Source organism: Orycteropus afer, unplaced genomic scaffold (genome assembly GCF_000298275.1).
Source record: "Orycteropus afer afer isolate SDZICR_OR568_19922 unplaced genomic scaffold, OryAfe1.0 scaffold00008, whole genome shotgun sequence".
Classification (NCBI taxonomy): domain Eukaryota; kingdom Metazoa; phylum Chordata; class Mammalia; order Tubulidentata; family Orycteropodidae; genus Orycteropus; species Orycteropus afer.
Window position 1 is genome coordinate 15,077,696 of NW_006921595.1, and position 21,273 is coordinate 15,098,968.

Here is a 21,273-nt window from a genome sequence, read left to right on the forward strand (position 1 = left end):
GCATGGCTGCGGAGGCCTTGGCCAATTCTGACAGTCACAGCAACCCCTGGAGAACTGTCAGTATGTACTTAATCCGTGAGACTGAAAGTTCAAAAGTACCCGTCTATCGCCCTTACTCACCCGAAGATCTTGGACCCCGTAGCCTTCAGTCAGAGTGATCTGAAACACCTGCAGGTTGCAAATGTAAGCTGCCAGGCGAGACAAGCTTTGCTTGCCACTGCCTCCCACTCCAACCAAGAGTGCGTAGCCCTGAGGGGTTCTTAAGATTCGGCTGATGCGGCACCTAGTGAAAGAAAGTGCATCCGCTGCAGCATGAAATACAAACTGCTCTGGGACTATGGTTCTTTTGTGTTATGAATTTTCAGATATATATTTAGACTACATTCTAATTTTTCTTCCAAACCTTTAGACACTGCTCATGTGTTTTCCCATCAAGCAAAGATGGCATTTCTGTCTTCAAACTACTTGCCTAACTTTCCCATGCTAATAATCTTTTAGAGTCACAGAACTGTATTACTCCCTACCAAAATTGAACGGCAAAAAAACAAACATTTTGGCTATTCCTCAAAAAGTTAAATACAGAATTATTACATGAACCAGCAATTCCACTCCTAGAAATACACCCAGAAGATTTGATAATAGCAGGGACTCAAACCGATTCTTAGATACCAATGCTCACAGTAGCACTATTCACAATAGTTAAATGGTGGAAACAACCCACGAGGCCAAGAACAGACATAAAGTTCTGATACATGCGTCAACATAGATGAACTTTGAAAACACTGTGCAGAGTGAAATAAGTCAGACAAAAAAGGCCAAATACTGTATGATCACATTTACATAGGATATTTAGAACAGGCAAATGCATGGAGTCAGAAAGTAGATTAGTGGTTAACATGAGTTAGGGGAAGGGGAAAACTAAGTAACACTTCATAGATATAGGGTTTCTGTTTGGGGTAATAAAAGAGTTTTGGAAACAAACACGGTGATGGCTGCACAACATTGTGAGTGTGAACGTGGTTAAAAATGGCCAATTTTATGTGGTATGTATTTTACCAAAATAAAAAGAAATCCAAGAAAGAAAATATATACAAAGACTTTTGTCTAAGCTTTAAATTTTTTTGATTAGCAAGAAAGATGTCAACCCAATCAGCATCCAAGGATGAAGGAGAATGGTACTTGTATCAGAACACTGTGCTTTACCATTACTTTGAAAAGAATCAATTTGTTTTGACCAGCGAACATCTCACATGATTTACTTCATGCAAATTAAACTCTTGCCTTTGTCTATGATCTTACTTGCTTCACATTAAAGCTTTGCATGTGTTGAGAGTACTCTGCAAATATTTAATGAAAGCATTCAGTACGCAAAAAAACAATAAACAAAAAAAAAAACAACTCATTGCTATTGAGTTGTTTCTGACTCATAGCAATTCCACAGGACAGAGTAGAACCTCCCCATAGGGTTTCCAAAGCTATAAATCTTTATGGAAGTAGACTGTCTCATCTTTCTCCCACAGAGTGGCTGATGAGTTTGAACTACCAACATTTCAGTTATCCACCAAATGCTGGTAACCACTGTGCCACCAGATTTCCTTCATTCAGTACTACAAAGTTAAATTTTCAGCAAGACCAAATAATCCCTTCTGTATTTTTTCAGGACAATTCTGAATGTGTAATCTATGATAGTGGAGCAGTTAAGGCATTTGGCTGCTAACTAGACAGTTGGCAGTTCAAACCTACCAGCTGCTCCGTGGAAGGAAGAGGAGGCAATCTGCTCTCATGAAGATTTTTATCCTTGGAAACCCAGTGGAGGTTGCTATAAGCTGGAATGGACTTGATGGCAGTGAGTTTGGTTTTCTAGTTTTTAAGTTATTAATTGTTGTTATTATTACATTTTATATTAATGTTACGTTTACATAGAGTGATAAATAAGTTGGTTTTAACATCATCAAAATTTAGGTTTGGTTAAAGAAATATGTCATAATTATATTATAAATACTAACACAACCAAAAAAAAAATGAGAATATGGATAACCAAACGCAAACAATTAGGTGTCATTTCATCTGTTTTAGGTTATTTTCTGCAGTGAATTTAAACAACAGGTCCTGAATGATCCACATGATTTTTTTCAATAGTACGTTTGACAAAATGAAGTTGGGGTCACTTATGTTTGGACCAGCACGTGTAAGGATTTCCTGCAAACCTACAGTAACTGAAAAGACAGATTATTTTTGCAAGCACCATTCCATTCCATTTTACTTTATATGACCACACAACAAAACAACCTTGAAGAAGCCATAAAATGACTCTGACATGACTGCAGCCCCAAGCAAACAACAAGGGTTTTCATCATTTCATTTTAAATTATGCTGTGAGATCTTTACCTCACAGGTTTTCTACGTGGCAAAGACCCTTGCTACAACACTCAAGGACATGTTTTTAAATCATCTCTAACACTGAGTAAATCAGCTTCTAGTTCATAACCCCTGATTAGAGTAACTGCCTTCCCTTTTAGGCAGAATTCCATGTTGAAGCATTACATGGAAAGATCCCTTTTCTCGGTGTCAACAGATGTGTTTCAACTGATCCACGATGCGCAGTATGCACAGTCAGTGTACACTAATTCAAGGAGAGACAGTATCAGTAATTATCCATTTAATGCCACGATTATAAGTTCCAGCTAAAATTTCCTTAGTCTTTGTAGCCAGAAGATCACAACTGCAGATGGATCAATAAAAGAATGAATGCTTAGGATGTTTATAACAGTTGATGATGAGGTGGGCTCCAAATTTTTTCTTAGGTACTTGGGCTAGACAATTTAAAGAGTAACTCTTCCAAAAACTGAATTCTCTCTTTTTTTTGGGGGGAGGGTTTTGTTTGGATTCCCTTCCTTGCATTTGTTCTTTCTTTTCCCTCTTGTTTTTAACAGTGATTTCTTTTCTTTTTTGGTCTTTGTGTAAATGTCACTTATTAGAAAAGCCAGTGTGATATGGGGAGTAAGTTGGACCAGGAGAGCAGTATAGGTCTTGAATCTGCTTTCCACATACACAAGCAATGGTGAGCTATATGGACTAAACAACAAATCATATCGTTCCCATGCTAGATGAGCCCAATATGTCCTCACTGCCCTTAGGGTAAACTCCTCACCTGCTACAAGGAAATACCCCATATAAGTATGGCTAGTTTCTGCCTCTCCATCCTCAACATACATTCTTCTCCCCATTTTTCCCCTCTGCTGCAGTTATCCTGGCCCTCTTTCTAGTTCTCAAACATTCCTACCTCAGGGCCACATGAAATATGCCCCCTGTTCAGAGTGCCTTTCTTCCAGATCTTTGCATGCCTTGCTCCTTCTCATCATTACCTTGAATGTCACCTCCATACACAGACACTTGCCTGCTCTCTGGAAACCCTCCTCTCTTATTTACCAGAACTAACGTATTTATTTTTGAGCATGACACCTCACTCTGATATTCTTGCTTCCTTGTTCATTTCCTAGTAAGTGTTCATATATACCACTAAAATATAAACCCGACTAGAGAAGAGACTGTATCCCTAGCACCTAAAACACATCTGACAGCAGGGTGCTGCAGATGTGAAGTAATCTGTGCATTGTACCAAGGTGCCCAGTCTAGGAGGTGAGGAAGAACCTAGGCAGCCAAGTTCTACACCAGGATGGAGGTCTTTTCCCAATTTGCCTAGAAAAGGTCTCCTTTTCTCTTTTTAATGTCTACACAGGGGCTGTACAGGCTGCCAGTACTCCTACTGGGCACACAGTAGGCACTCACAAAAACTTTCTTCATCAATGGAGATAGATTTGAGCTGTGGCTTTGTCACTTACTATCTTTGAACTTACAAACTTTTAACAAATTCTTCTCTTTCTAAACATTCTTGCAGAGCTGCCATGAAATAAAATGAAACAATATTTGTGATGGCACTTCAAAAAATAGTGTAAGACATTATTAAGATTGTGACATAATAAAAGTATTTCTATATTTTTATATTGTATGATAAACAGTCAAGAGCCAATAGTTCAGATTGCTTAGTATGATCTACTGAAGAAATAACAAAGCAATTGTGAGTACCCAGAAAAATAATGACAAATGACACTATATGTGCATAGCCATTTTCACTTTAGTGAAAATAGCATCATGGCCAGTCAACTCACACGTGTTGCATGGCATCTTCAAATAAAACTAGGTGCATAGCTGCATTCAGTTCATTGTAGTTGTCTAATGTTTCAGTAAGAATTGTCTTCAGCGCCTCCCAGTCTTTCACTAGCATGTAACATTGGTCCTTCCCACCATTAGCAAAGTGGCAATAAATAAGGGGCTGATGAAGCAGCACCTGATTGTCTACACCCTGCAGAATGAGGAAGAGAGAAATACGGTTATGTCACTCATCCAAAATGACTCAGCAGGAGGTAAAGTGGCCTATCCCCGGAAGAGCCTACAGATCAATCCAGGAGTTGTTGTAGCTGTTAGCTGCCATGGAGTCAATTCTGACTCATGGCGATCCCTTTTGTGTCAGAGTTAACTATGTTCCATAGAGTTTTCAAGGCTGTGACCTTCTGGAAATACATCAGCAGGCCTGTCTTGCAAGGTACAATAGGGTGGGTTTGAACCATGAACCTTTCATCTAGCAGTCACGTACTTACTCAAGGAAGCCTCAATGCATGAGTAGATGGGTAGGATGTTTCCAACTACAGAATCAGTTTACTTTGGAATCACAGCTGTTTCAGAAAAATAAGCACTCACACGATCTACTCACACCCTTGCCTGACTTTGGCCCAACACCAGTTAGTGCTAGAAGAAACTCATTTCTGATAGTCATCCACGTACTTCAAAATATTTATAAGCAGTTTCCAGTATTTTTTTCTGAAACAAATCACAATCTTTTGCATCCATCAGTTTGTCTCCATAAACACGGGAAGATTCATGAAGCCATAGGCGTATTAAATCATTTGGAACTTTCAAACACTCAGGAGAAGCAAATAAAATCCCCTATGAGGCAAAAACAGGAAAAATACTTTTAATTCAAAAGCTGATCATAGCCAAGGTCAGACTTCTGTTTAGTATCTGTGGTAGTTCAGTTTGTGTGTCAACTTGGCTGGGCCTGGTTGAGTGGCTGGGCAGCTGAATGTAGTATTCCCCATGATGAGAATGGTAATTAACTCCATGGTAGAATCTATTGGAGCAGCTGAGTAGCTGCTTTGGGTATGTGGTCTGCTTCCTGTATATGAGAAACAGCTTTGGGAATGGTCTCTAGCTTATGGCATGCTTGCACCCTGCATGTAGCCTTGTCATTGTTCAGCAGCCTGCCATGTTCTGCCAACCCTGGGACTTTCAACAGACTTGAATTAATGGCCTGGTTTGTGGTTTGGTAACATCAGGACTGTGTCTTTTTACTTGTCATTCTTGGGCTTGTCAGACTTGGCAGCCAGTAGCTGTATGAGTGAAGAAAAGCCTCTGGCTTCAGTGGGCTGGGAGCAGGAGGCAGAGCTGAAGCCCAAGGTTGAAGGGCTTTCACCCAGCCCCTAGAGCCTGGCACTTTGAACTTGGACTTAAAGCTTCCAAACTGTAAGAGAATAAACTCCTGTTTGTTCAGGACATCCCCTTTGTGGTATATTCCTGTCAGAGTGGCACTAGGTAACCAGAACAGTATCTTTAACTATGTTCTGAAGTTAGCAATTTGTTATGTTAAAAAAAGTTATCAATAGCACTATATATATGTGTGTGTGTGTGTGTGTGTGTATAAAGATTTACCCTTTTATAAGCAACATTTTACAGTTTTTACAATTTTAATAACTTATATGCATTTTTAGGACTGCAACTATTTCAGGACCCACCCTAGTACCTAAATACTACGTCTAAGTACTTGTGCCAATTATGCTGCCAAAGAATTAAGTTTATGAAACCAATGTATGAACAACTAATGTTAAAATCATGGGGTCATAATTTTTTAATTCTGAAAACCTTTGATATCATGCAGTCTAACCTCTCCATTTCTGATAAAGAATATGAGACCAAAAATAAATCGCCCAAAGTCACACACAACTTGCAGGTATGTCTGGGAATAGAACCAAAACCCTTTGAAGCTCATTCCTCCTCAACCCAAAACTGAAAACCAAACCTACTGGCATCATGTTAACTGTGACTTATAGTGACCCTACAGGACAGTAGAACTGTCCCATAGGTTTACAAAGCTATACATCTTTACAGAGGCAGACTGCCTCACCTTTCTCCCATGAAGCAGGTAGGTTTGAACTGCCAACCTTTTGGTTAGCAGCTAAATTCCTTAACCACTGCACCACCAGAGCACCTTTTCCCCCACTCAACATTGCTCTTCAATATGTGAGTTCATACAGACCCACTCTTCACAGAGACAGTTAGCTTGGTCTGCACACATAGAACACCAAGGGAGTTGTGGAGAATAAGATGTAAAATGCTAAAAAAATTATTTGAACATGAAGGATGAGCAGGCAGAAGCCTCATCCCATCCCCCTAAGGCCTTCCTCTCCTTCCTTTTTTCCTCTTTGATTTAAGAATCAGCTTGTCAACACCACTTTATTGAACACAGTCTTTAGTCAGTTGCTAAAACACAGAGAATGAAAAGCCATAGTCCATATTCTTAAAAAGCTGATGTCTTATGCTGTATTACGCTTTTGGGGAGTTGTGGCATGATTTACAAAAGAGGGTTGTAAAATATAAAGGAATAAAAACCACCAAATGTAAATAAATCCTATAAAGTTTTCATACTTAACCAATTTACTACCTCTCTCACAAAAGAATTTAAAGCCATAAATAAACTTCCAACTACTTTTACTGCATAAAGTACACCATCTTAGTCGGATTTTTTCAAATCTCAGATTTTAAACACCCTCTTTGGAATTTCCTTGTTAAATCTAACACATAAACACTTTACTTTTACTAGGAAATATGTTAATTGTCATTATCAAAGTCAAATGATGCAGCAGTTTAAAATATTGTAATTTCTCTTAACATGTTTTAAAATTATAGTACATAAATGTATTTTAGGGAGCTCTGGCAGCATAGTACCTAAGGCACTTGACTGCTAACCAGAAGGCTGGTGATTCAAACACATCAGCCACTCCTCGGAAGGCTGGGCAATCTACTTCTGTAGTGATACCGCCTCGGAAAACCAAGGAGGGGGTTGCTATGAATTGGGGCTGACTCGTCAGCACATGACAACAACAACAAATGTATTTTATACAAAGACATGATCAAATTATTCCTCTTATTTGACCCAAGAAGTCAAATATTTGTGGAATAAATAAAATAAGGAGTCCAGATTTTATTCTTGGTTCTACTGTTAAGTCACTTTGCAACCTGAGAGGGACCATTGTTCTTATTGATAAAATGGAAATAATAAGCCTCTATTTAGCTCATCAAAAAAAAGTTTATGAATACAAAATGAAATAGTAGATATGAAAGCACTTAGCACATTTCTACACTAAGTTCTATAAATGGACACTATTAATCTTACTATAATTCTTCCTTTTCCCAAAAAAGCATAAAACAGAGCAGTCAAGACACCTGGTAGATGTTTGATAGGTCTCTCAGATTAAAGATGTAGTGGAATTTAACAGCAGTGGGTAAAAAGTTATGCGTCATCATTTGATGGAATGCTATTGTAGCCTGGATCACAGCAGGGCCACTTCTGAGAATAGATGGACCAAATGCTTGCTGCTGGAAATGGGAACCAAGGATTTGGCCATAGATGGTGCTTAGTGCATCCAAGGATGGAAAGTTGAATGCAAACACTGTGAAATGTCTCTGAAAAGAAAAACAAATATAAGGGTTGCATATAACAGGGATTATAATGGTACCAGTAGATTGCAAAGAAAAAAAAAAAGAGATTTTATCATCCCTTCTTGAATCCATGCCCACTGCCATGTAACTTTGTCGTGCTTCCCACACTGACTCTGGTCACGTGACTTGCTTGAACCAATAGAAAGAGTGGAAAGTACAATGTGTCAATCATGGTGGGAGGCTTGTGTGCTTCTACTTGTCCTTCTAACTTTCTGTCTGTGTTATGAACTCTACAAGCTTGCTGAAGGATGAGGGACACATGAAGCCAAAGCCAGCCTAGATGAGCCTACCGTCAATCTTACACCTGTGAAGGAGCCCAGCCAAGATCAGCACAGTAACTGTGCTGACCTTCTATAGCTGACCCCAGATAAGTGAGCAAGTTACAGGATTTTAAGCTGTAGAGGTGGTGGTGGTGGTGATTATTGATCTCCTATACTTAACCAAATATCCAGGAGGAGCTCTAATTCGTACTCAAAAGCACCGAGGATCCAAATCTACAATGTTTCAGTCTATTTCAGGGCTTTTGGGGAGAGAACAGTACTAACACCCTACCTGTAGTCTAGGATTGATTGTGAAACTTCCCACTAGTGGATTCATGCAGGCAACATACTGGCAGTTGTGTATTTCTTTAAGTGTCATCTTCTGTCTATCATACCTAAAAGACAGAAAATAGAACTTTTAATTCCAACAACCGTTGATGAAAACAGCACAAAATCCACCAATTCATAAGGGACTTTCTCAGAAACGGTTTCCTTCAATTTTTGGAATTGCTTTGCGAGGTTCACCTAGTTTGCATTATCTGAGAGTCACAGAAACTGAAGCTCAGAGAATTGAAGATTACTCAGTTCCTTTGATGCCAAAATCAAGACCTGGAGCTGAATCAATAGGAAGTATGACTGCTTATTGATTCTCAGGTGAATCTACATCTGGTCAGAAAACCACCTTGCACACATGGCAAGGCTGTGTGGATGACTGGTGGCTCTCTCTGTATTTAATGGCAGGGATCGCAAACTGTGATGGTGAGATATTAACCAGTATTTACACTCCATAGGATAAGGTCAAACTTATCCGAAATAATTTAGTGTGAATACATACTTAAAACGGGAGCTCTGGTAGCGTAGTGCCTAAGGCACTTGACTGCTAACCAGAAGGCTGGCGGTTCAAACTCACCAGCCACTCCTCGGAAGGAAGATTGGGCAATCTACTTCTGTAGTGATACTGCCTTGGAAACCCAAGGAGGGGTTGCTATGAGTCAGGTCCGACTCCACGGCACATAACAACAACAACAACAACATACTTAAAGCAGACATGATTTCTGGATATCTTAATATTTCTAGCATTCTTTTCAATTCAGTTCTTCCAAAGATACAAATTTAGTATGTTGATAGGGATGTCCAGTAAACCCAAAAGGTACTACATAAAATGCTTCCCAGAAGAGTAAGAAATTGGGGATAATTTTAAAATGTTTACACATGATTATAATTAGATTTTTGTAGGAAAATAAAATACAGAGAACTGCTTACCAGTGTCCATAATCAACATGCTGTCGAATCAGAGTGTGGGGCTGGACAGTGCCATAGAGGTCCACTTCAGGCAGGTTCACGTCATCAAGGAAATAAACCAATTTTTTATTTCCTACTGGACCATAGCTACGACCAGCCTTTTTCTCTAGAGGTTTCTCAAGAATCCCTGAAACAAGTATATAATTATGTGTTCTAGTCACTGGTAGAAGGTAAATCATCTGTCCTTAGCCTTTTTTTTTTTTTTTTTAATTTCTCCAATCTTCTCTCCATGGTTTCAGATATCGCCTCTTTGCAGGTTAAGACCTGAGCTACTTCTCTGGCTCTGACCTCTTCTATGTCATGCTCTCCCTTCCCACTTCCCTTCTGTTGCCAGAGGTCATCCTCACTCGCCTTTTCTGGAGACTTCAATATCAGCGCATTGGCCATGACACCCCAGACAACTCCCCCGCTACTCTGTGCATTACACTTTCCTATGACTATTCCAATGCCTGAACTACTGCCAGTCCTGCCAGGCCTGGTCTCTTTATTCATTCTTCTCTACCAACTTGGCAGAGGAATCCAGGAACAGCTTAAGAAAGTCTCCCACACCTCTCTGCTTGGGCAACAGGAGTGCAGAAGCATGAGAGGACAGTGTTTGAGGACACAATCCTGTGTATATAAATAAAGTAGGGTTCTCAATGTACCTGTATGACTTCTTGTTGTTACATATGAGAGAAAATCAGAGGTGTGAAAACACATAACTGGACAATGTATGTGTGAGATGTATTATCTAAATACTTGTCACTCTAGACAGACAATAAGTATCATGAGGACAAAGAACCATACCATATTTATTGCTGTATCTCTGATAGCTACTGCAACAAGTAACTAGTTTGTTAAATGAACAAATGAATGATTTAACAAGTACTCAATAAATAAATAAATAAATAAGCAAGCACACAGCTCTTCCAAGCAGCCGATTCACATTTCCAAATACTTCGTGGATATCAGTTCCTAATATCCACTTGCATCTGGATGTTTTGCCGGTACCAGATCAGCCTTTTCCCAGACTCAACATAACATCCTCTCTTCCTCACTCACAACCTCTTCCCTGTGCTTTCTGTGCTTCTGTTTACATGACTAACTCTCTAAAAAAAAAAAAAAAAAAAAAAAAAAAAAAAAAAAACCAAACTCTCTGCCGTCAAGTCGGATCCAACTCATAGCGACCCCTCCTTGGGTTTCCGAGGCAGTATCACTATGGAAGTAGATTGTCCAATCTTCCTTCCAAGCAGTGGCTGGGGGGTTTGAAATGCCAGTCTTCTGGTTAGCCGTCAAATGCCTTAGGCACTACACCACTAACACTATGTCCTAACACTCTCCTAGATGGACAGATATAATGTCTCACAGTACCTCTCTCTGCTGGTCCCCATCTCCACCCAAATCAAGGCTGTAACTGGTAGTTGTCTCTTCTCACATTCTCAACTTTTCATTTCCTGCTCTACAATTCTAGTCCAGAGCCATATTATATTTAGCTAGTATACCATTCTGGCAGCATAGTGGTTAAGGCACTTGGTTGCTAACCAATAGGTCAGTGGTTTGAATCTACCAGTCGCTTCACAGAAGAAAGATGAAGAGTATGTTTCTGTAAAGATTTACAGCTTTGGAAACCAATGGGGTCACTATGGGTAGGAATCAACTTGATGGCAGTGAAATTTTGAGTATACCACTTGGGGGAGCTGGCTTCCCTCCCCACTTCCTAGTCAATTCCCTTCTTGTCAGTTCCTTGCTCCCCTATTCAGCGTCTCATCATTTCCTACCAAATGAAATACCGTTTCCTCAGCTTATGTCTAAGTATTCTCCACAATTAAGGTAACCAACCATCCCAATTTGCCTGGGATTTTCCTGCTTTTAGCAGTCCCAGAAACTCTCCAAAAACCAAAAAGCAAAACAAAACAACAAAAAAAACTTACTGTCATTGAGTTGATTCCTACAGTGAGCTCCATTTGGTTTTCAAGGCTGTCAACCCTTACAGAAATAGACTGCCTCATCTTTCTCTTAAGGAGCAGCTGGTGTGTTTGAACCACTGACCTTCTGGTTAGCAGCCAAGTATCCTATCCACTATGCCACCAGAGTTCCTTCAGAAACTCCTCAGTCCTTGGCAAATCACTTATTCACCATGTCTGCAATGGAACTCCAACCCATCACACCAGCCTTTTCCTCTGTCTTCTATATGATCACTAAGCGTCAGTCAATGAATTTATCCTTCAATTTTAACTCTTCCATAACTTTGTTTCAACTAGTCTTTCTATCCTAAATCCCCTCTTTCTCTATCTCCCACTCCATTTCAAATGTTTGAAATCCTCTCTTTCAAAGTAGACTGGCAACTAGAGCTCTAGACCTTTAACTCCTCATGTTGTTGTTGTTGTCACACGTGTTCAAGTAGATTTTGACTCAAAGTTACCCTGTGTGACAGAGGAGAACTGCTCTGTAGGGTGTTCTAGGCTGTAATCTTTACAGGAACAGATTGCCACATCTTTCTTCCACAAAACTTCTAGGTGAGTTCAAACTGCCAACCTTTCAGTTAGCAGCCAAGAGCTTAAACACTGAGCCACCTTGGCACCTTAAGTCCTAATGATAATAGTCAATCCCTTAATCTTATACATGTCTGTATCCCTTTCAGGAATCAGCAAGATGTACCCACACCACAGTCAAATCACGTGTCCAACTATTGAACCGTAGCCCTAATTTTTAATTGAAAAAGTGATAAAGAGATCCTTTCCTGTGTGTCTGTGAAGGAAAAACATACATTCCACACAGTACCTGGGAAAAACAGGTAAGTAAATATATATTTTTTGAAGAAAAAAATCAGCTAAATCAGGTTTCTAACTGTTCCATTCATGAAGACAAGACAATTTAAGAGATTACAGAAAAATCACTGTTAATGAAGTCAAATGACTTAGAAAATGTATTGCTTTTGATATAGTTAAGAAATATAGTTATGCAATAAATATAGCATTTGATACAGTTAAGATAAGTTATAGTCTGCATTGATATAGTTAAGAAAACAAAGCACACACATATACTAGCACATGTATACACGCCAGAGATTACATTTAGGGCAACTCAACAGATCTAATAAATTATCGGGTAACGGAGTGTTGCTGAACTCACAGTATAACCATTACCCAGCTGCATAGAGAAGCAGGCCAACATCAGGTCTTGACACTATCTATAGATTATTCTACTTTTATACTTTTCTACTTCTAATGTCCTTGCTTTTCCGACCTCTAGAAATGCCCCAAACTTGTGTGGTTCCTTTGGTTCCTATGATATGTTTAGTCAATTATTTAAAATTATTCTTAAAATTCTTCTAAGATTTAACTGGTGGCTCTTGCCTTGACATTTCAATATAGCAGCATTAATGAATTTCTCCTAAATCTCTCTTTACATTTGTGTACTTTAAAGTAACCAGGATGCCCTTCCTTGAGCATATCCTTATAGTGCTAAAAAAAAAAAAAAAAAAAACCCAACCCACCAAAGCAGTTGCCAATGAGTCGATTCTGACCCATGATGACCGCACGTGTGTCAGAGCAGAACTGTGCTCCATAGGATTTTTAATGGCTGACTTTTCAGAAGCAGATTGCCAGGCCTTTCTTCTGAAGAGCTTCTGGCTGGATGTGAACTGCCAACCTCTAGGTTTAGCCAAGTGTTTAACCATTTGAATGACCCAGGAGCTCCTCTTATACTGACAGGAGTTCATTAAATTAAATGTAACCAAATGGTTTACAGGCTAAGTAACACTGTTGGTATAAATTATTGTTATTCTAAAGACTAATAGCAAATAAAGTCATGAGTGATATAAAAAGCCAAAACCAAAACAATATTTAAACAAATTATATTTACCCAGAATGGTGATAAGTGAAGATTCACCTGAGCCTTAAGAAAAAGACCTGAAACCTAAGGAAAAGCAGTAATCACTTTGGGCTGTATGTCCCAAACCTGGCAGTTTCTGATCTCCTCCCTGGGATATAAACAGCAGAAACACTTACCTTGCAGAGCTGCAGATGTTGTGTAGTAGTTGAAAGGCACACGGGACACTACGTAATCCTCAGAGAGACTTGCAAGGGTGTCACCTACAAAGACTGTTTTTCCCACTCCAGCATTTCCCACTAGCATTAGTGGTTTTCCTTTTCCAAGCAACAAATCTATAAAATATCTAAGACAAGTTGTCTCTGATGTGTGAACAAAAACTGTCTGGGGGAGCAAGAGAGAAAATTCAGAGAGAGAGAGAGAGGCATTCCAGAATTTTATATCTGAACCAACCTATGTGCATAGCAACCTATGTACAACAGAATGCAACACTCCAAGTTCCCACAACCCTTGCTAGGCTTAAGCCCATCGTTGCAGTCAGCTGCAGTCACTGTGTCAATCCATCTCATTTAGGGCCTTTCCCTTTTTTGCTGACCTACTCTGGTGGCATAGTGCCTAAGGCTTTGATTGCTAACCAGAAGGCTGGCAGTTCAAACCCATCAGCCACTCTTCTGAAGGAACACTGGGCAATCTACTTCCATAGAAATACTGCCTCAGAAACCCAAGGAGGGGTGACTATGTGTTAGAGACCGACAAGACAGTTTCTGGTTTTTGGTACTACTTTACCAAGTATGATATTTTTCTCTAGGGGCTTGTCCCTTCTGACAACATGACCCAAGTAGGTGAGACAAAGTCTGGCCATTCTCCATTCTAAGGAGCATTCCAGCTGTACTTTTTCCAGGACAGATTTGTTCATTCTTCTGGGAGTCAGTCCACGGTATTTTCAGCACTCTTCGCCAACACTACAATTCAAAGACATCAACTCTTCGGTCTTCCTTATTCATTGTCCAGCTTTCACACACATATGAGGTTAATGAAAAAGAATTCCTGGTCCATATTAACCACCCAAAAGGAGATATCCCACCTAATTTTTAGATTTGAATAGCCAGCATACAGAAATCATAGCTTGAGGAGAGCAGTTAGGTAATACCATCAAAGTATCAAAGCATAAGCAATGGATTGATATTTTCCAAATTAAGCATGAATACCCAAGGTTCCCTATCACAGAATACCTACTCTCTGCCCAACTGTGTATTAGGCATGGTGGGGAATACATTAAATGCTTAATACACCACCTACCATGTTTTGAGCGCTGATAATACATTTGAAAAGGGAGAGCACATACCAATGAAAATCAGTAACAATTCCTTGGGTTGGTAAATACTAAGTGCCAAAATGGTTAAGTAAACAATCTATGCTAAAGGAGTTCAGTGTGAGGAAAGATCAGTTTAGCAAACAGTGGCTTTTAAGTGGAATATACTTAAATCTAAATCCGATAAAAAATGTATGCACTGTTCTGTTAAATATTTTCATGGCATAATTCTTCAGTTTTGAAAACCGGTTATTTAATTATATAATACATCACTTCACAAATAAATTTAGGTGAGAGGCGTACAGGAATACAATAAAAATGATGACTACAGATATGTAAATAAAAATCAGACTCAGTAAACACAGATTAAAATCTACAGTCAGAATGTGGGATAGTAGATGTAAGACAAGCATGGTATAGAATCCAGCTAGAAGATCAAAAGAGAGGGGACGATTTGGTTTCATTTCCTGAAGGCTAAATTACAAAGGGAAAAACAACTTCTTGAAGGATTCATGTTGTTCAAAAGAAATACACATAAACTGTATAATGGATAGAGCTTTTCCCTACTTGGTCAGCATATACCAAACATGATTAAAGAGCTTATAGATCACTCAGGATCATCTGCATGATTAGGAATATCTAACTTTTTTTTTTTTAAATTGTGGTATATATAAACTGTGTCCGTTTCAACCTTTTTTACATATATAATTCAGTAACATCATTTTCAACCATTTCCACCACCCATTTCCAAATTTTTTCATCACCCTTAACGGGAACTCCAAAACCAAAAATTTACCGCCACTGAACTGGACCTGACTCACAGTGACCCCTCTTTGGCTTTCCAAGGCAGTATCACTATGGAAGTAGATTGCCCCATTTTCCTTCTGAGGAGTGGCTGGTGGGTTTGAACCGCGAGCCTTCTGGTTAGCAGTCAAGTGCCTTAGGCACTATGCTACCAGAGCTCCCAACAGGAGCTCAGTACCCTCTAAACACTATTTCTTCCTTTCTCCCTCCCTCCCACTCATAATAACCACTAAAAAACTTTGACCTGTATACATTTGCCTATTTTATATAAGTTGGATCATGTAATATTTGTCTATTTGTAATATTTTATATGACTAACTTATTTCACTTAGTTTTCAAGTCTCATCTGTGGCATAGCATGCATCAGCACTTGATTTCTCTTGATGGCTGAGTAGTAACCATTGTGTGTATGTACAACATTTTGATTTTTCCATTCATCTGTTGATAGACATTTAGATGGTTTCAGCCTATTCTATTGTGAATAATGTTGCAATGAACATTGGTGTACAAGTATCTCTTTGCATTTCTGAATGCAATTCTTCTGCATATATACCTAGGAGTGGAATTGCTAGAGCCTATGATAATTTCTATATTTAACTTTTTAAGGAACTGCCAAATTTTATCTACAGTGGCTGTACCACTTTACAGTCCCATCAGCAGTAGATGAGGTTTCTAATTTCTCCACATCCTTGCCAACACCTGTTGCTTTTAACTTAATGAAAAGATAATCCAATAGGAAAAAATAACAACAAACCAGGACTTGGATAGATATTCTACCAAAAGAAATATAAATGGCCAATAGGCACATGAAAAGATATTCAGTGTCATCAATCATTAGGGAAATGCTAATCAAAACCACAATGAGCTACCAATTCACCCCCTGCTAAGATGGCTATGACTGAAAAAAGCACATTCAATGACATTCTTAAGGCCTACTGAAAGACACAAACTGTTCTATACTCCTTTTTTTTTTTTTTTTTAAATTAGAGCTATATTTTATAGGATTTTTCCTTCTTTCTGTTAGTTTTCATCACTTGCTTTTAATCTAGCTACAGGCTCTTCTCTCCACATATTAATAACAATAATTAACACTTACTGGGAACTGACTATGTGACAGCTAAGCATTTTACATCCATTATGGCATATGATACTCAGAACAAACCTATGAAGAATGTTTGATTATATTTCTGTTTCAGAGATAATGAAACTAAAGCTTAGGAAGCATTAATAACTTGCTGAAGGTCACACAGCTAGCTAGTAGTGTTGATGCTTAGATTTAAAACCAGCCTGTCCAGAGCCCTAATTCTGTCTCAGCTACCACACAGCAGAATGCCATCCAAGTCATGGACTCTGGAGCTAGGCTGTCTGGGTTTGAATCCTACCTCTGCTAGTTTTATAGTAACCAACTCGACCTAATTGGAGTTTTCTAGTTTCAAAATACAAAGTCCAGCATCCTGGAAACTGATTTAATATAATATTAGTATTTGCTCTTATTTCTGACTCAGCAGTTTTTCTCTAATATGCTATAAGGCTATTACTCTAATAGCCATATTTAGCAGAGATGTGTGTAAAGTAAGACTACAAAGTCACGAGACATTTTCTGTTGGATAAAGGATATTATGAATAAATGAATCAACCTTGAGATGTCTTTTCAGTCTTCAGTATTTGGGGCTAATTACTAATCTTCAGCTTTCAATCACCTACGTGATACTACTAGGTGACTATAGGGTAAATAGGTTAAACAAAAACAGATTTCAAAAGACATAAAATAGGTATAGCTGACTTTGTTGGTTATTGCCTAATATCCTTTTGTCTATTTCTTCCTTCCTGTCAGAGGTCCCACATTGTTCAAGTCTCTGCCCCTTCCACTTGTTGTTGCTGTTGTTACGTGCTGTCGAGTCTGACCCGACTCATAGTGACCCCTCCTTGGGTTTCCGAGGCAGTATCACTACAAAGTAGATTGTTCAACCTTCTTTCTGAGTAGTGGCTGGGGGGTTTGAACTGCCAGCCTTCTGGTTAGCAGTCAAGTGCCTTAGGCACTATGCTACCAGAGCTCCCCCTTCCAATAGCCATGTGCTAAAAAGGGACACTCAACCCAGCTCCTACAGTGGGGTGATGGTTAATCAAAGCCTTATGGTAAATCTATCCCACTGGCCTGAAACTGGTTTAGGGGTAGACATGTGACCCAGTTATGATGAATGAAATGCACAAGGAGGTTTTCTCTGGAGCTTGAGAAAGAGTTGGCCACTACTTAAAAAAAAAAAAAAAAAGATATGACAAAGTCCCTTTTCCCTCTGAAGGAACCATCTTCAGCCCATGAATTATACCAGTCCTGGAATGAAGCCAACATTAAGAGCAGAGCAGAAATATGGAAGATCTGGATCTTTTATGGTATCAGCAAATCAAAGGATGAATTAGTCTTCTGGCCACCCTACCTGTGAATTTGTTTGTTAAAGGATAAATTTCCTTATTCTTTGGTTTTCTGTTATTGGCTACTAGGTGTAGTAGAATCATCTGTATTCATCTTGTTGTTGTTAAGTGCCGTCGCGTCGTTTCTGACTCATAGCGACCCCATGCACAGCAGAATGAAACACTGCCCGATCCCGTGCCAGCCCCACAATCCCTGCTATACTTGATCCCATCATCGCAGCCACCGTATCAATCCATCTCGTTGAAGGCCTCCCCCTCTTTCATCGACCCTCCACCCTACCAAGCATGACATCCTTCTCCAGGGAATGGTCCCTTCTTACAACATGACCGAAATAGGTGAGACAAAGTCTGGCCATTCTTGCTTCCAAGGAGCATTCTGGCTGCACTTCCTCCAGGACAGATCTGTTAGTTCTTTTAGCAGTCCATGGTACTTTCAGCATTCTCCGCCAGCACCACAACTCAAAAGCATCAGCTCTTCTTCGGTCTTCCTTATTCATTGTCCAGCTCTCACATGCATACAAGGCGATTGGAAATATCATGGCTTGTGTCAGGCGCACCTTAGTCCTCAAGGAGATAGCCTTGCTCCTCAGCACTTGAAACAGTTCTTTCGCAGTTGACTTTCCCAATGCTACACGTCGTCTAATGTCCTGACTGCTGCTTCCGTTGGCATCGATTGTAGAACCAAGCAATGTGAATTCCTTAACAACCTCAATCTTCTCTCCATTTATTGTGATGCTGCTCATTGGTCCAGTTGTGAGGATTTTTGTTTTCTTTATGTTGAGATGTAATCCATACTGCAGACTGTATTCTTCAACCTTCATCAGTAGGTGCCTCAAGTCATCCTCACTTTCAGCAAGCAAAGTTGTATCATCTGCATATCTCAGGTTGTTAATGATTCTTCCTCCAATCCTGATACCACGTTTTTCTTCATATAGTCCAGCTTCTCGGATTATTTGCTCAGCATATAGATTGAATAAGTGTGGAGACAGAATACAACCCTGACGCACTCCCTTCTTGATTTTAAACCATGTAGTGTCCCCTTGTTCTGTTTCAACGACAGCCTCCTGGTCAAGGTACAGATTCCTCATGAGTACAATCAAGTGCTCGGGGATTCCCATTCTTCTCAATGTTGTCCATAATTTGTCATGATCCACACAATCAAATGCCTTTGCATAGTCAATAAAACACAAGTAAACATCTTTCTGGTATTCCCTGCCTTGAGCCAAGATCCATCTGACAACAGCTAGTATTCATCTAGCACTGCTGAAATAACAAGTAAGTGTCAAAATGAATCAGAATGGCATGACTATGTGAAGAAATATAATGAGAGGGGAAACAGAACAAGGCTGAATAAGAAAATAGTCAAAGAATAGCCAGACAGAAATGTAGAAGGACAATCTATGAAGGAAAACTTTCAAAAACAGAATAATTCATTTGGATTTGTCAGCTGTCATGTGAAGTTGAAACATACGAGTTGAGATTAAACATATTCATTTTATGGTTTGGGGGTAAAGAAAGGAATTCATATCCTTTCACAATTCAAGTGCTATCTAAGAAATTTACAATAAGGATAGAAAAAAGAATCACTGAACTAACAGAAATATGCCTCCAATTTTTACAGAACTCAAGAAGGTTCTATGAAAATACCAAGCAAAATGTTACCATAAAATTAAAGGGGATTTTTTTTTTTTTTTTAAGAGGTTCAAGTATTCCTAAAACTGAGAGACTTCTCACTCAGGGAAATTGTTATATGCTGAGCATATCAACACAGTAGTTTATCCATCAGATAAAGAAGAAAGACTGCTGAAAAGAAAGGGCTCAAACCAGCACAGTGTGACTTGAAAATTGCCATGTTTGCCACACCTACCTGCAGAGGTACGTCTGGATCCATGGTAAACTGGGGGATTTTATCAGCCCAAGGCAAGAATTTCTTAGTTTTGTCGTCCAGATAATAATCAAAAATTGTTCCCTGGGATGGAAATTTCACTGCTTTCATCTCTTTATGCCACCACCGACTGAATTCAGCTGGGTAATCAGAAAGCTAAGGGAACAAGAGAAATCTTTATTGCAGACTTAAAGGTAATTGTGAAAACATACAAAGCCTCTCCAAATGCTGCTCACCACACAGCGTTCGGAGTGTACAGCGTCAAGATTACAAATTAAGCCTTTGGTATGAGACGGAACAAGTGACCCAAGAAAAATAACGAGATATAGGATATAATGAGATATAATGAATGTTGTTGCTGCTGCTATGTGCCGTCGAGTTGGACCTCACTCACAGCGAGCCCTTCTTGGTTTCCAAAGTGATATCACTACAGAAGTAGATTGCTCAACCTTCCTTCTGAAGCGTGGCTGGTGGGTTTGAACCACCAGCCTTCTGGTTAGCAGTCAAGTGCGCTAGGCACTACATTACCAGAGCTTCCATCATAAAGGTAGAACTCTGTCATTGCCGTATACTCATCAGGTACCACATTTTCTAGAATACTTATTAAAGAGCAAGATAAAGTTAGGTGAACCTTACCCTTTGCTTATTAAGTTTAACAACAAGCTATCTTGCAAATTACTGTACTAGGTAACACGTGACAGTGGTTATCAAACATTGGTCTTGATTTCTATAATGCTCACATAAACTCATGATAAAATTATAAGCATAAGAACAATGGAGTGCTTTAAAAATTAGTAACGTTTTCTCAATTATACACTTTCCTACATTTTGATATACTTTCCTATACTCTTGATTTTCTGGGCTTTTTGTGTTAAAATATAACTTCCTTTATAAAATTATGGTGATAGTAAATGTGCTTACTTAGAGAAAAGTAAATGGTTGGCAATCTTTCATCATTCTTTCAAATGATTTTTAAAATTTTGCTGATTTTTGTAACTCTCAATCTGCAACCACTTCCATGAAGGATGAAAGAAAGAAGAAAGACAAAGACTTGGTTTTCTAGCAGGGCTCCCTGAGTGCTCTGAGAACACCATAGATCCAATTCCTGTCTTCCAGAGAGGACTACAGTGGCAGAGAAAAGACTCTTTTTACTAAGAGGTACTTGTTTTTATATGATGGTAAGTACAAACTGCATCTCTTGGCTGCTAGATTACAGCTTGGACAATAGAGGGGAACTGGCAATGGTGTATCAGCCAACTAACAAAGCTGGTCTTCTACAGCCACAATATGATCTGGCCTAGTGAATTTTTTTTTTTTCAATTGAATTATTTATTGAATCATTCATTCATTCATTCATCAAAAGAGTTTAGGGCTTTGCAATAAACTATATCAGGCTTAGAATCCCAGTTATCCCACTTATGTGATTTTTTGGTTTTTTTTAAAGAAGTATTTTACTCTGTTTTAGGTTAAAGTTTATACAGCAAATTAGGCTTCCCTTTAAGAATTTTTATACCGACATAGATTCCAAGATGGTGGAATAGGCAGAAAGACTGCACAGACCCTCTTCAACAAAGAAAAGGGGAACCAATTAACACAGACACAGAAGATAATCCTGGACCCCTGAGCCTTGAAGGGAA

General features: G+C 39.1%; 1 protein-coding gene across 1 annotated transcript in view; it reads right to left on the minus strand.

The window, feature by feature from the left end:
- Window positions 1-21,273, minus strand: part of DNAH11 (dynein axonemal heavy chain 11) — a 455,361-nt gene that overhangs the window by 191,889 nt on the left and 242,199 nt on the right. Inside the window, 8 exon segments of the mRNA XM_007946592.1 lie at window positions 121-283; window positions 4,170-4,363; window positions 4,843-5,004; window positions 7,558-7,797; window positions 8,386-8,488; window positions 9,357-9,522; window positions 13,385-13,589; window positions 19,619-19,792. Of these exon segments, the coding sequence (XP_007944783.1) occupies window positions 121-283; window positions 4,170-4,363; window positions 4,843-5,004; window positions 7,558-7,797; window positions 8,386-8,488; window positions 9,357-9,522; window positions 13,385-13,589; window positions 19,619-19,792 (1,407 nt within the window).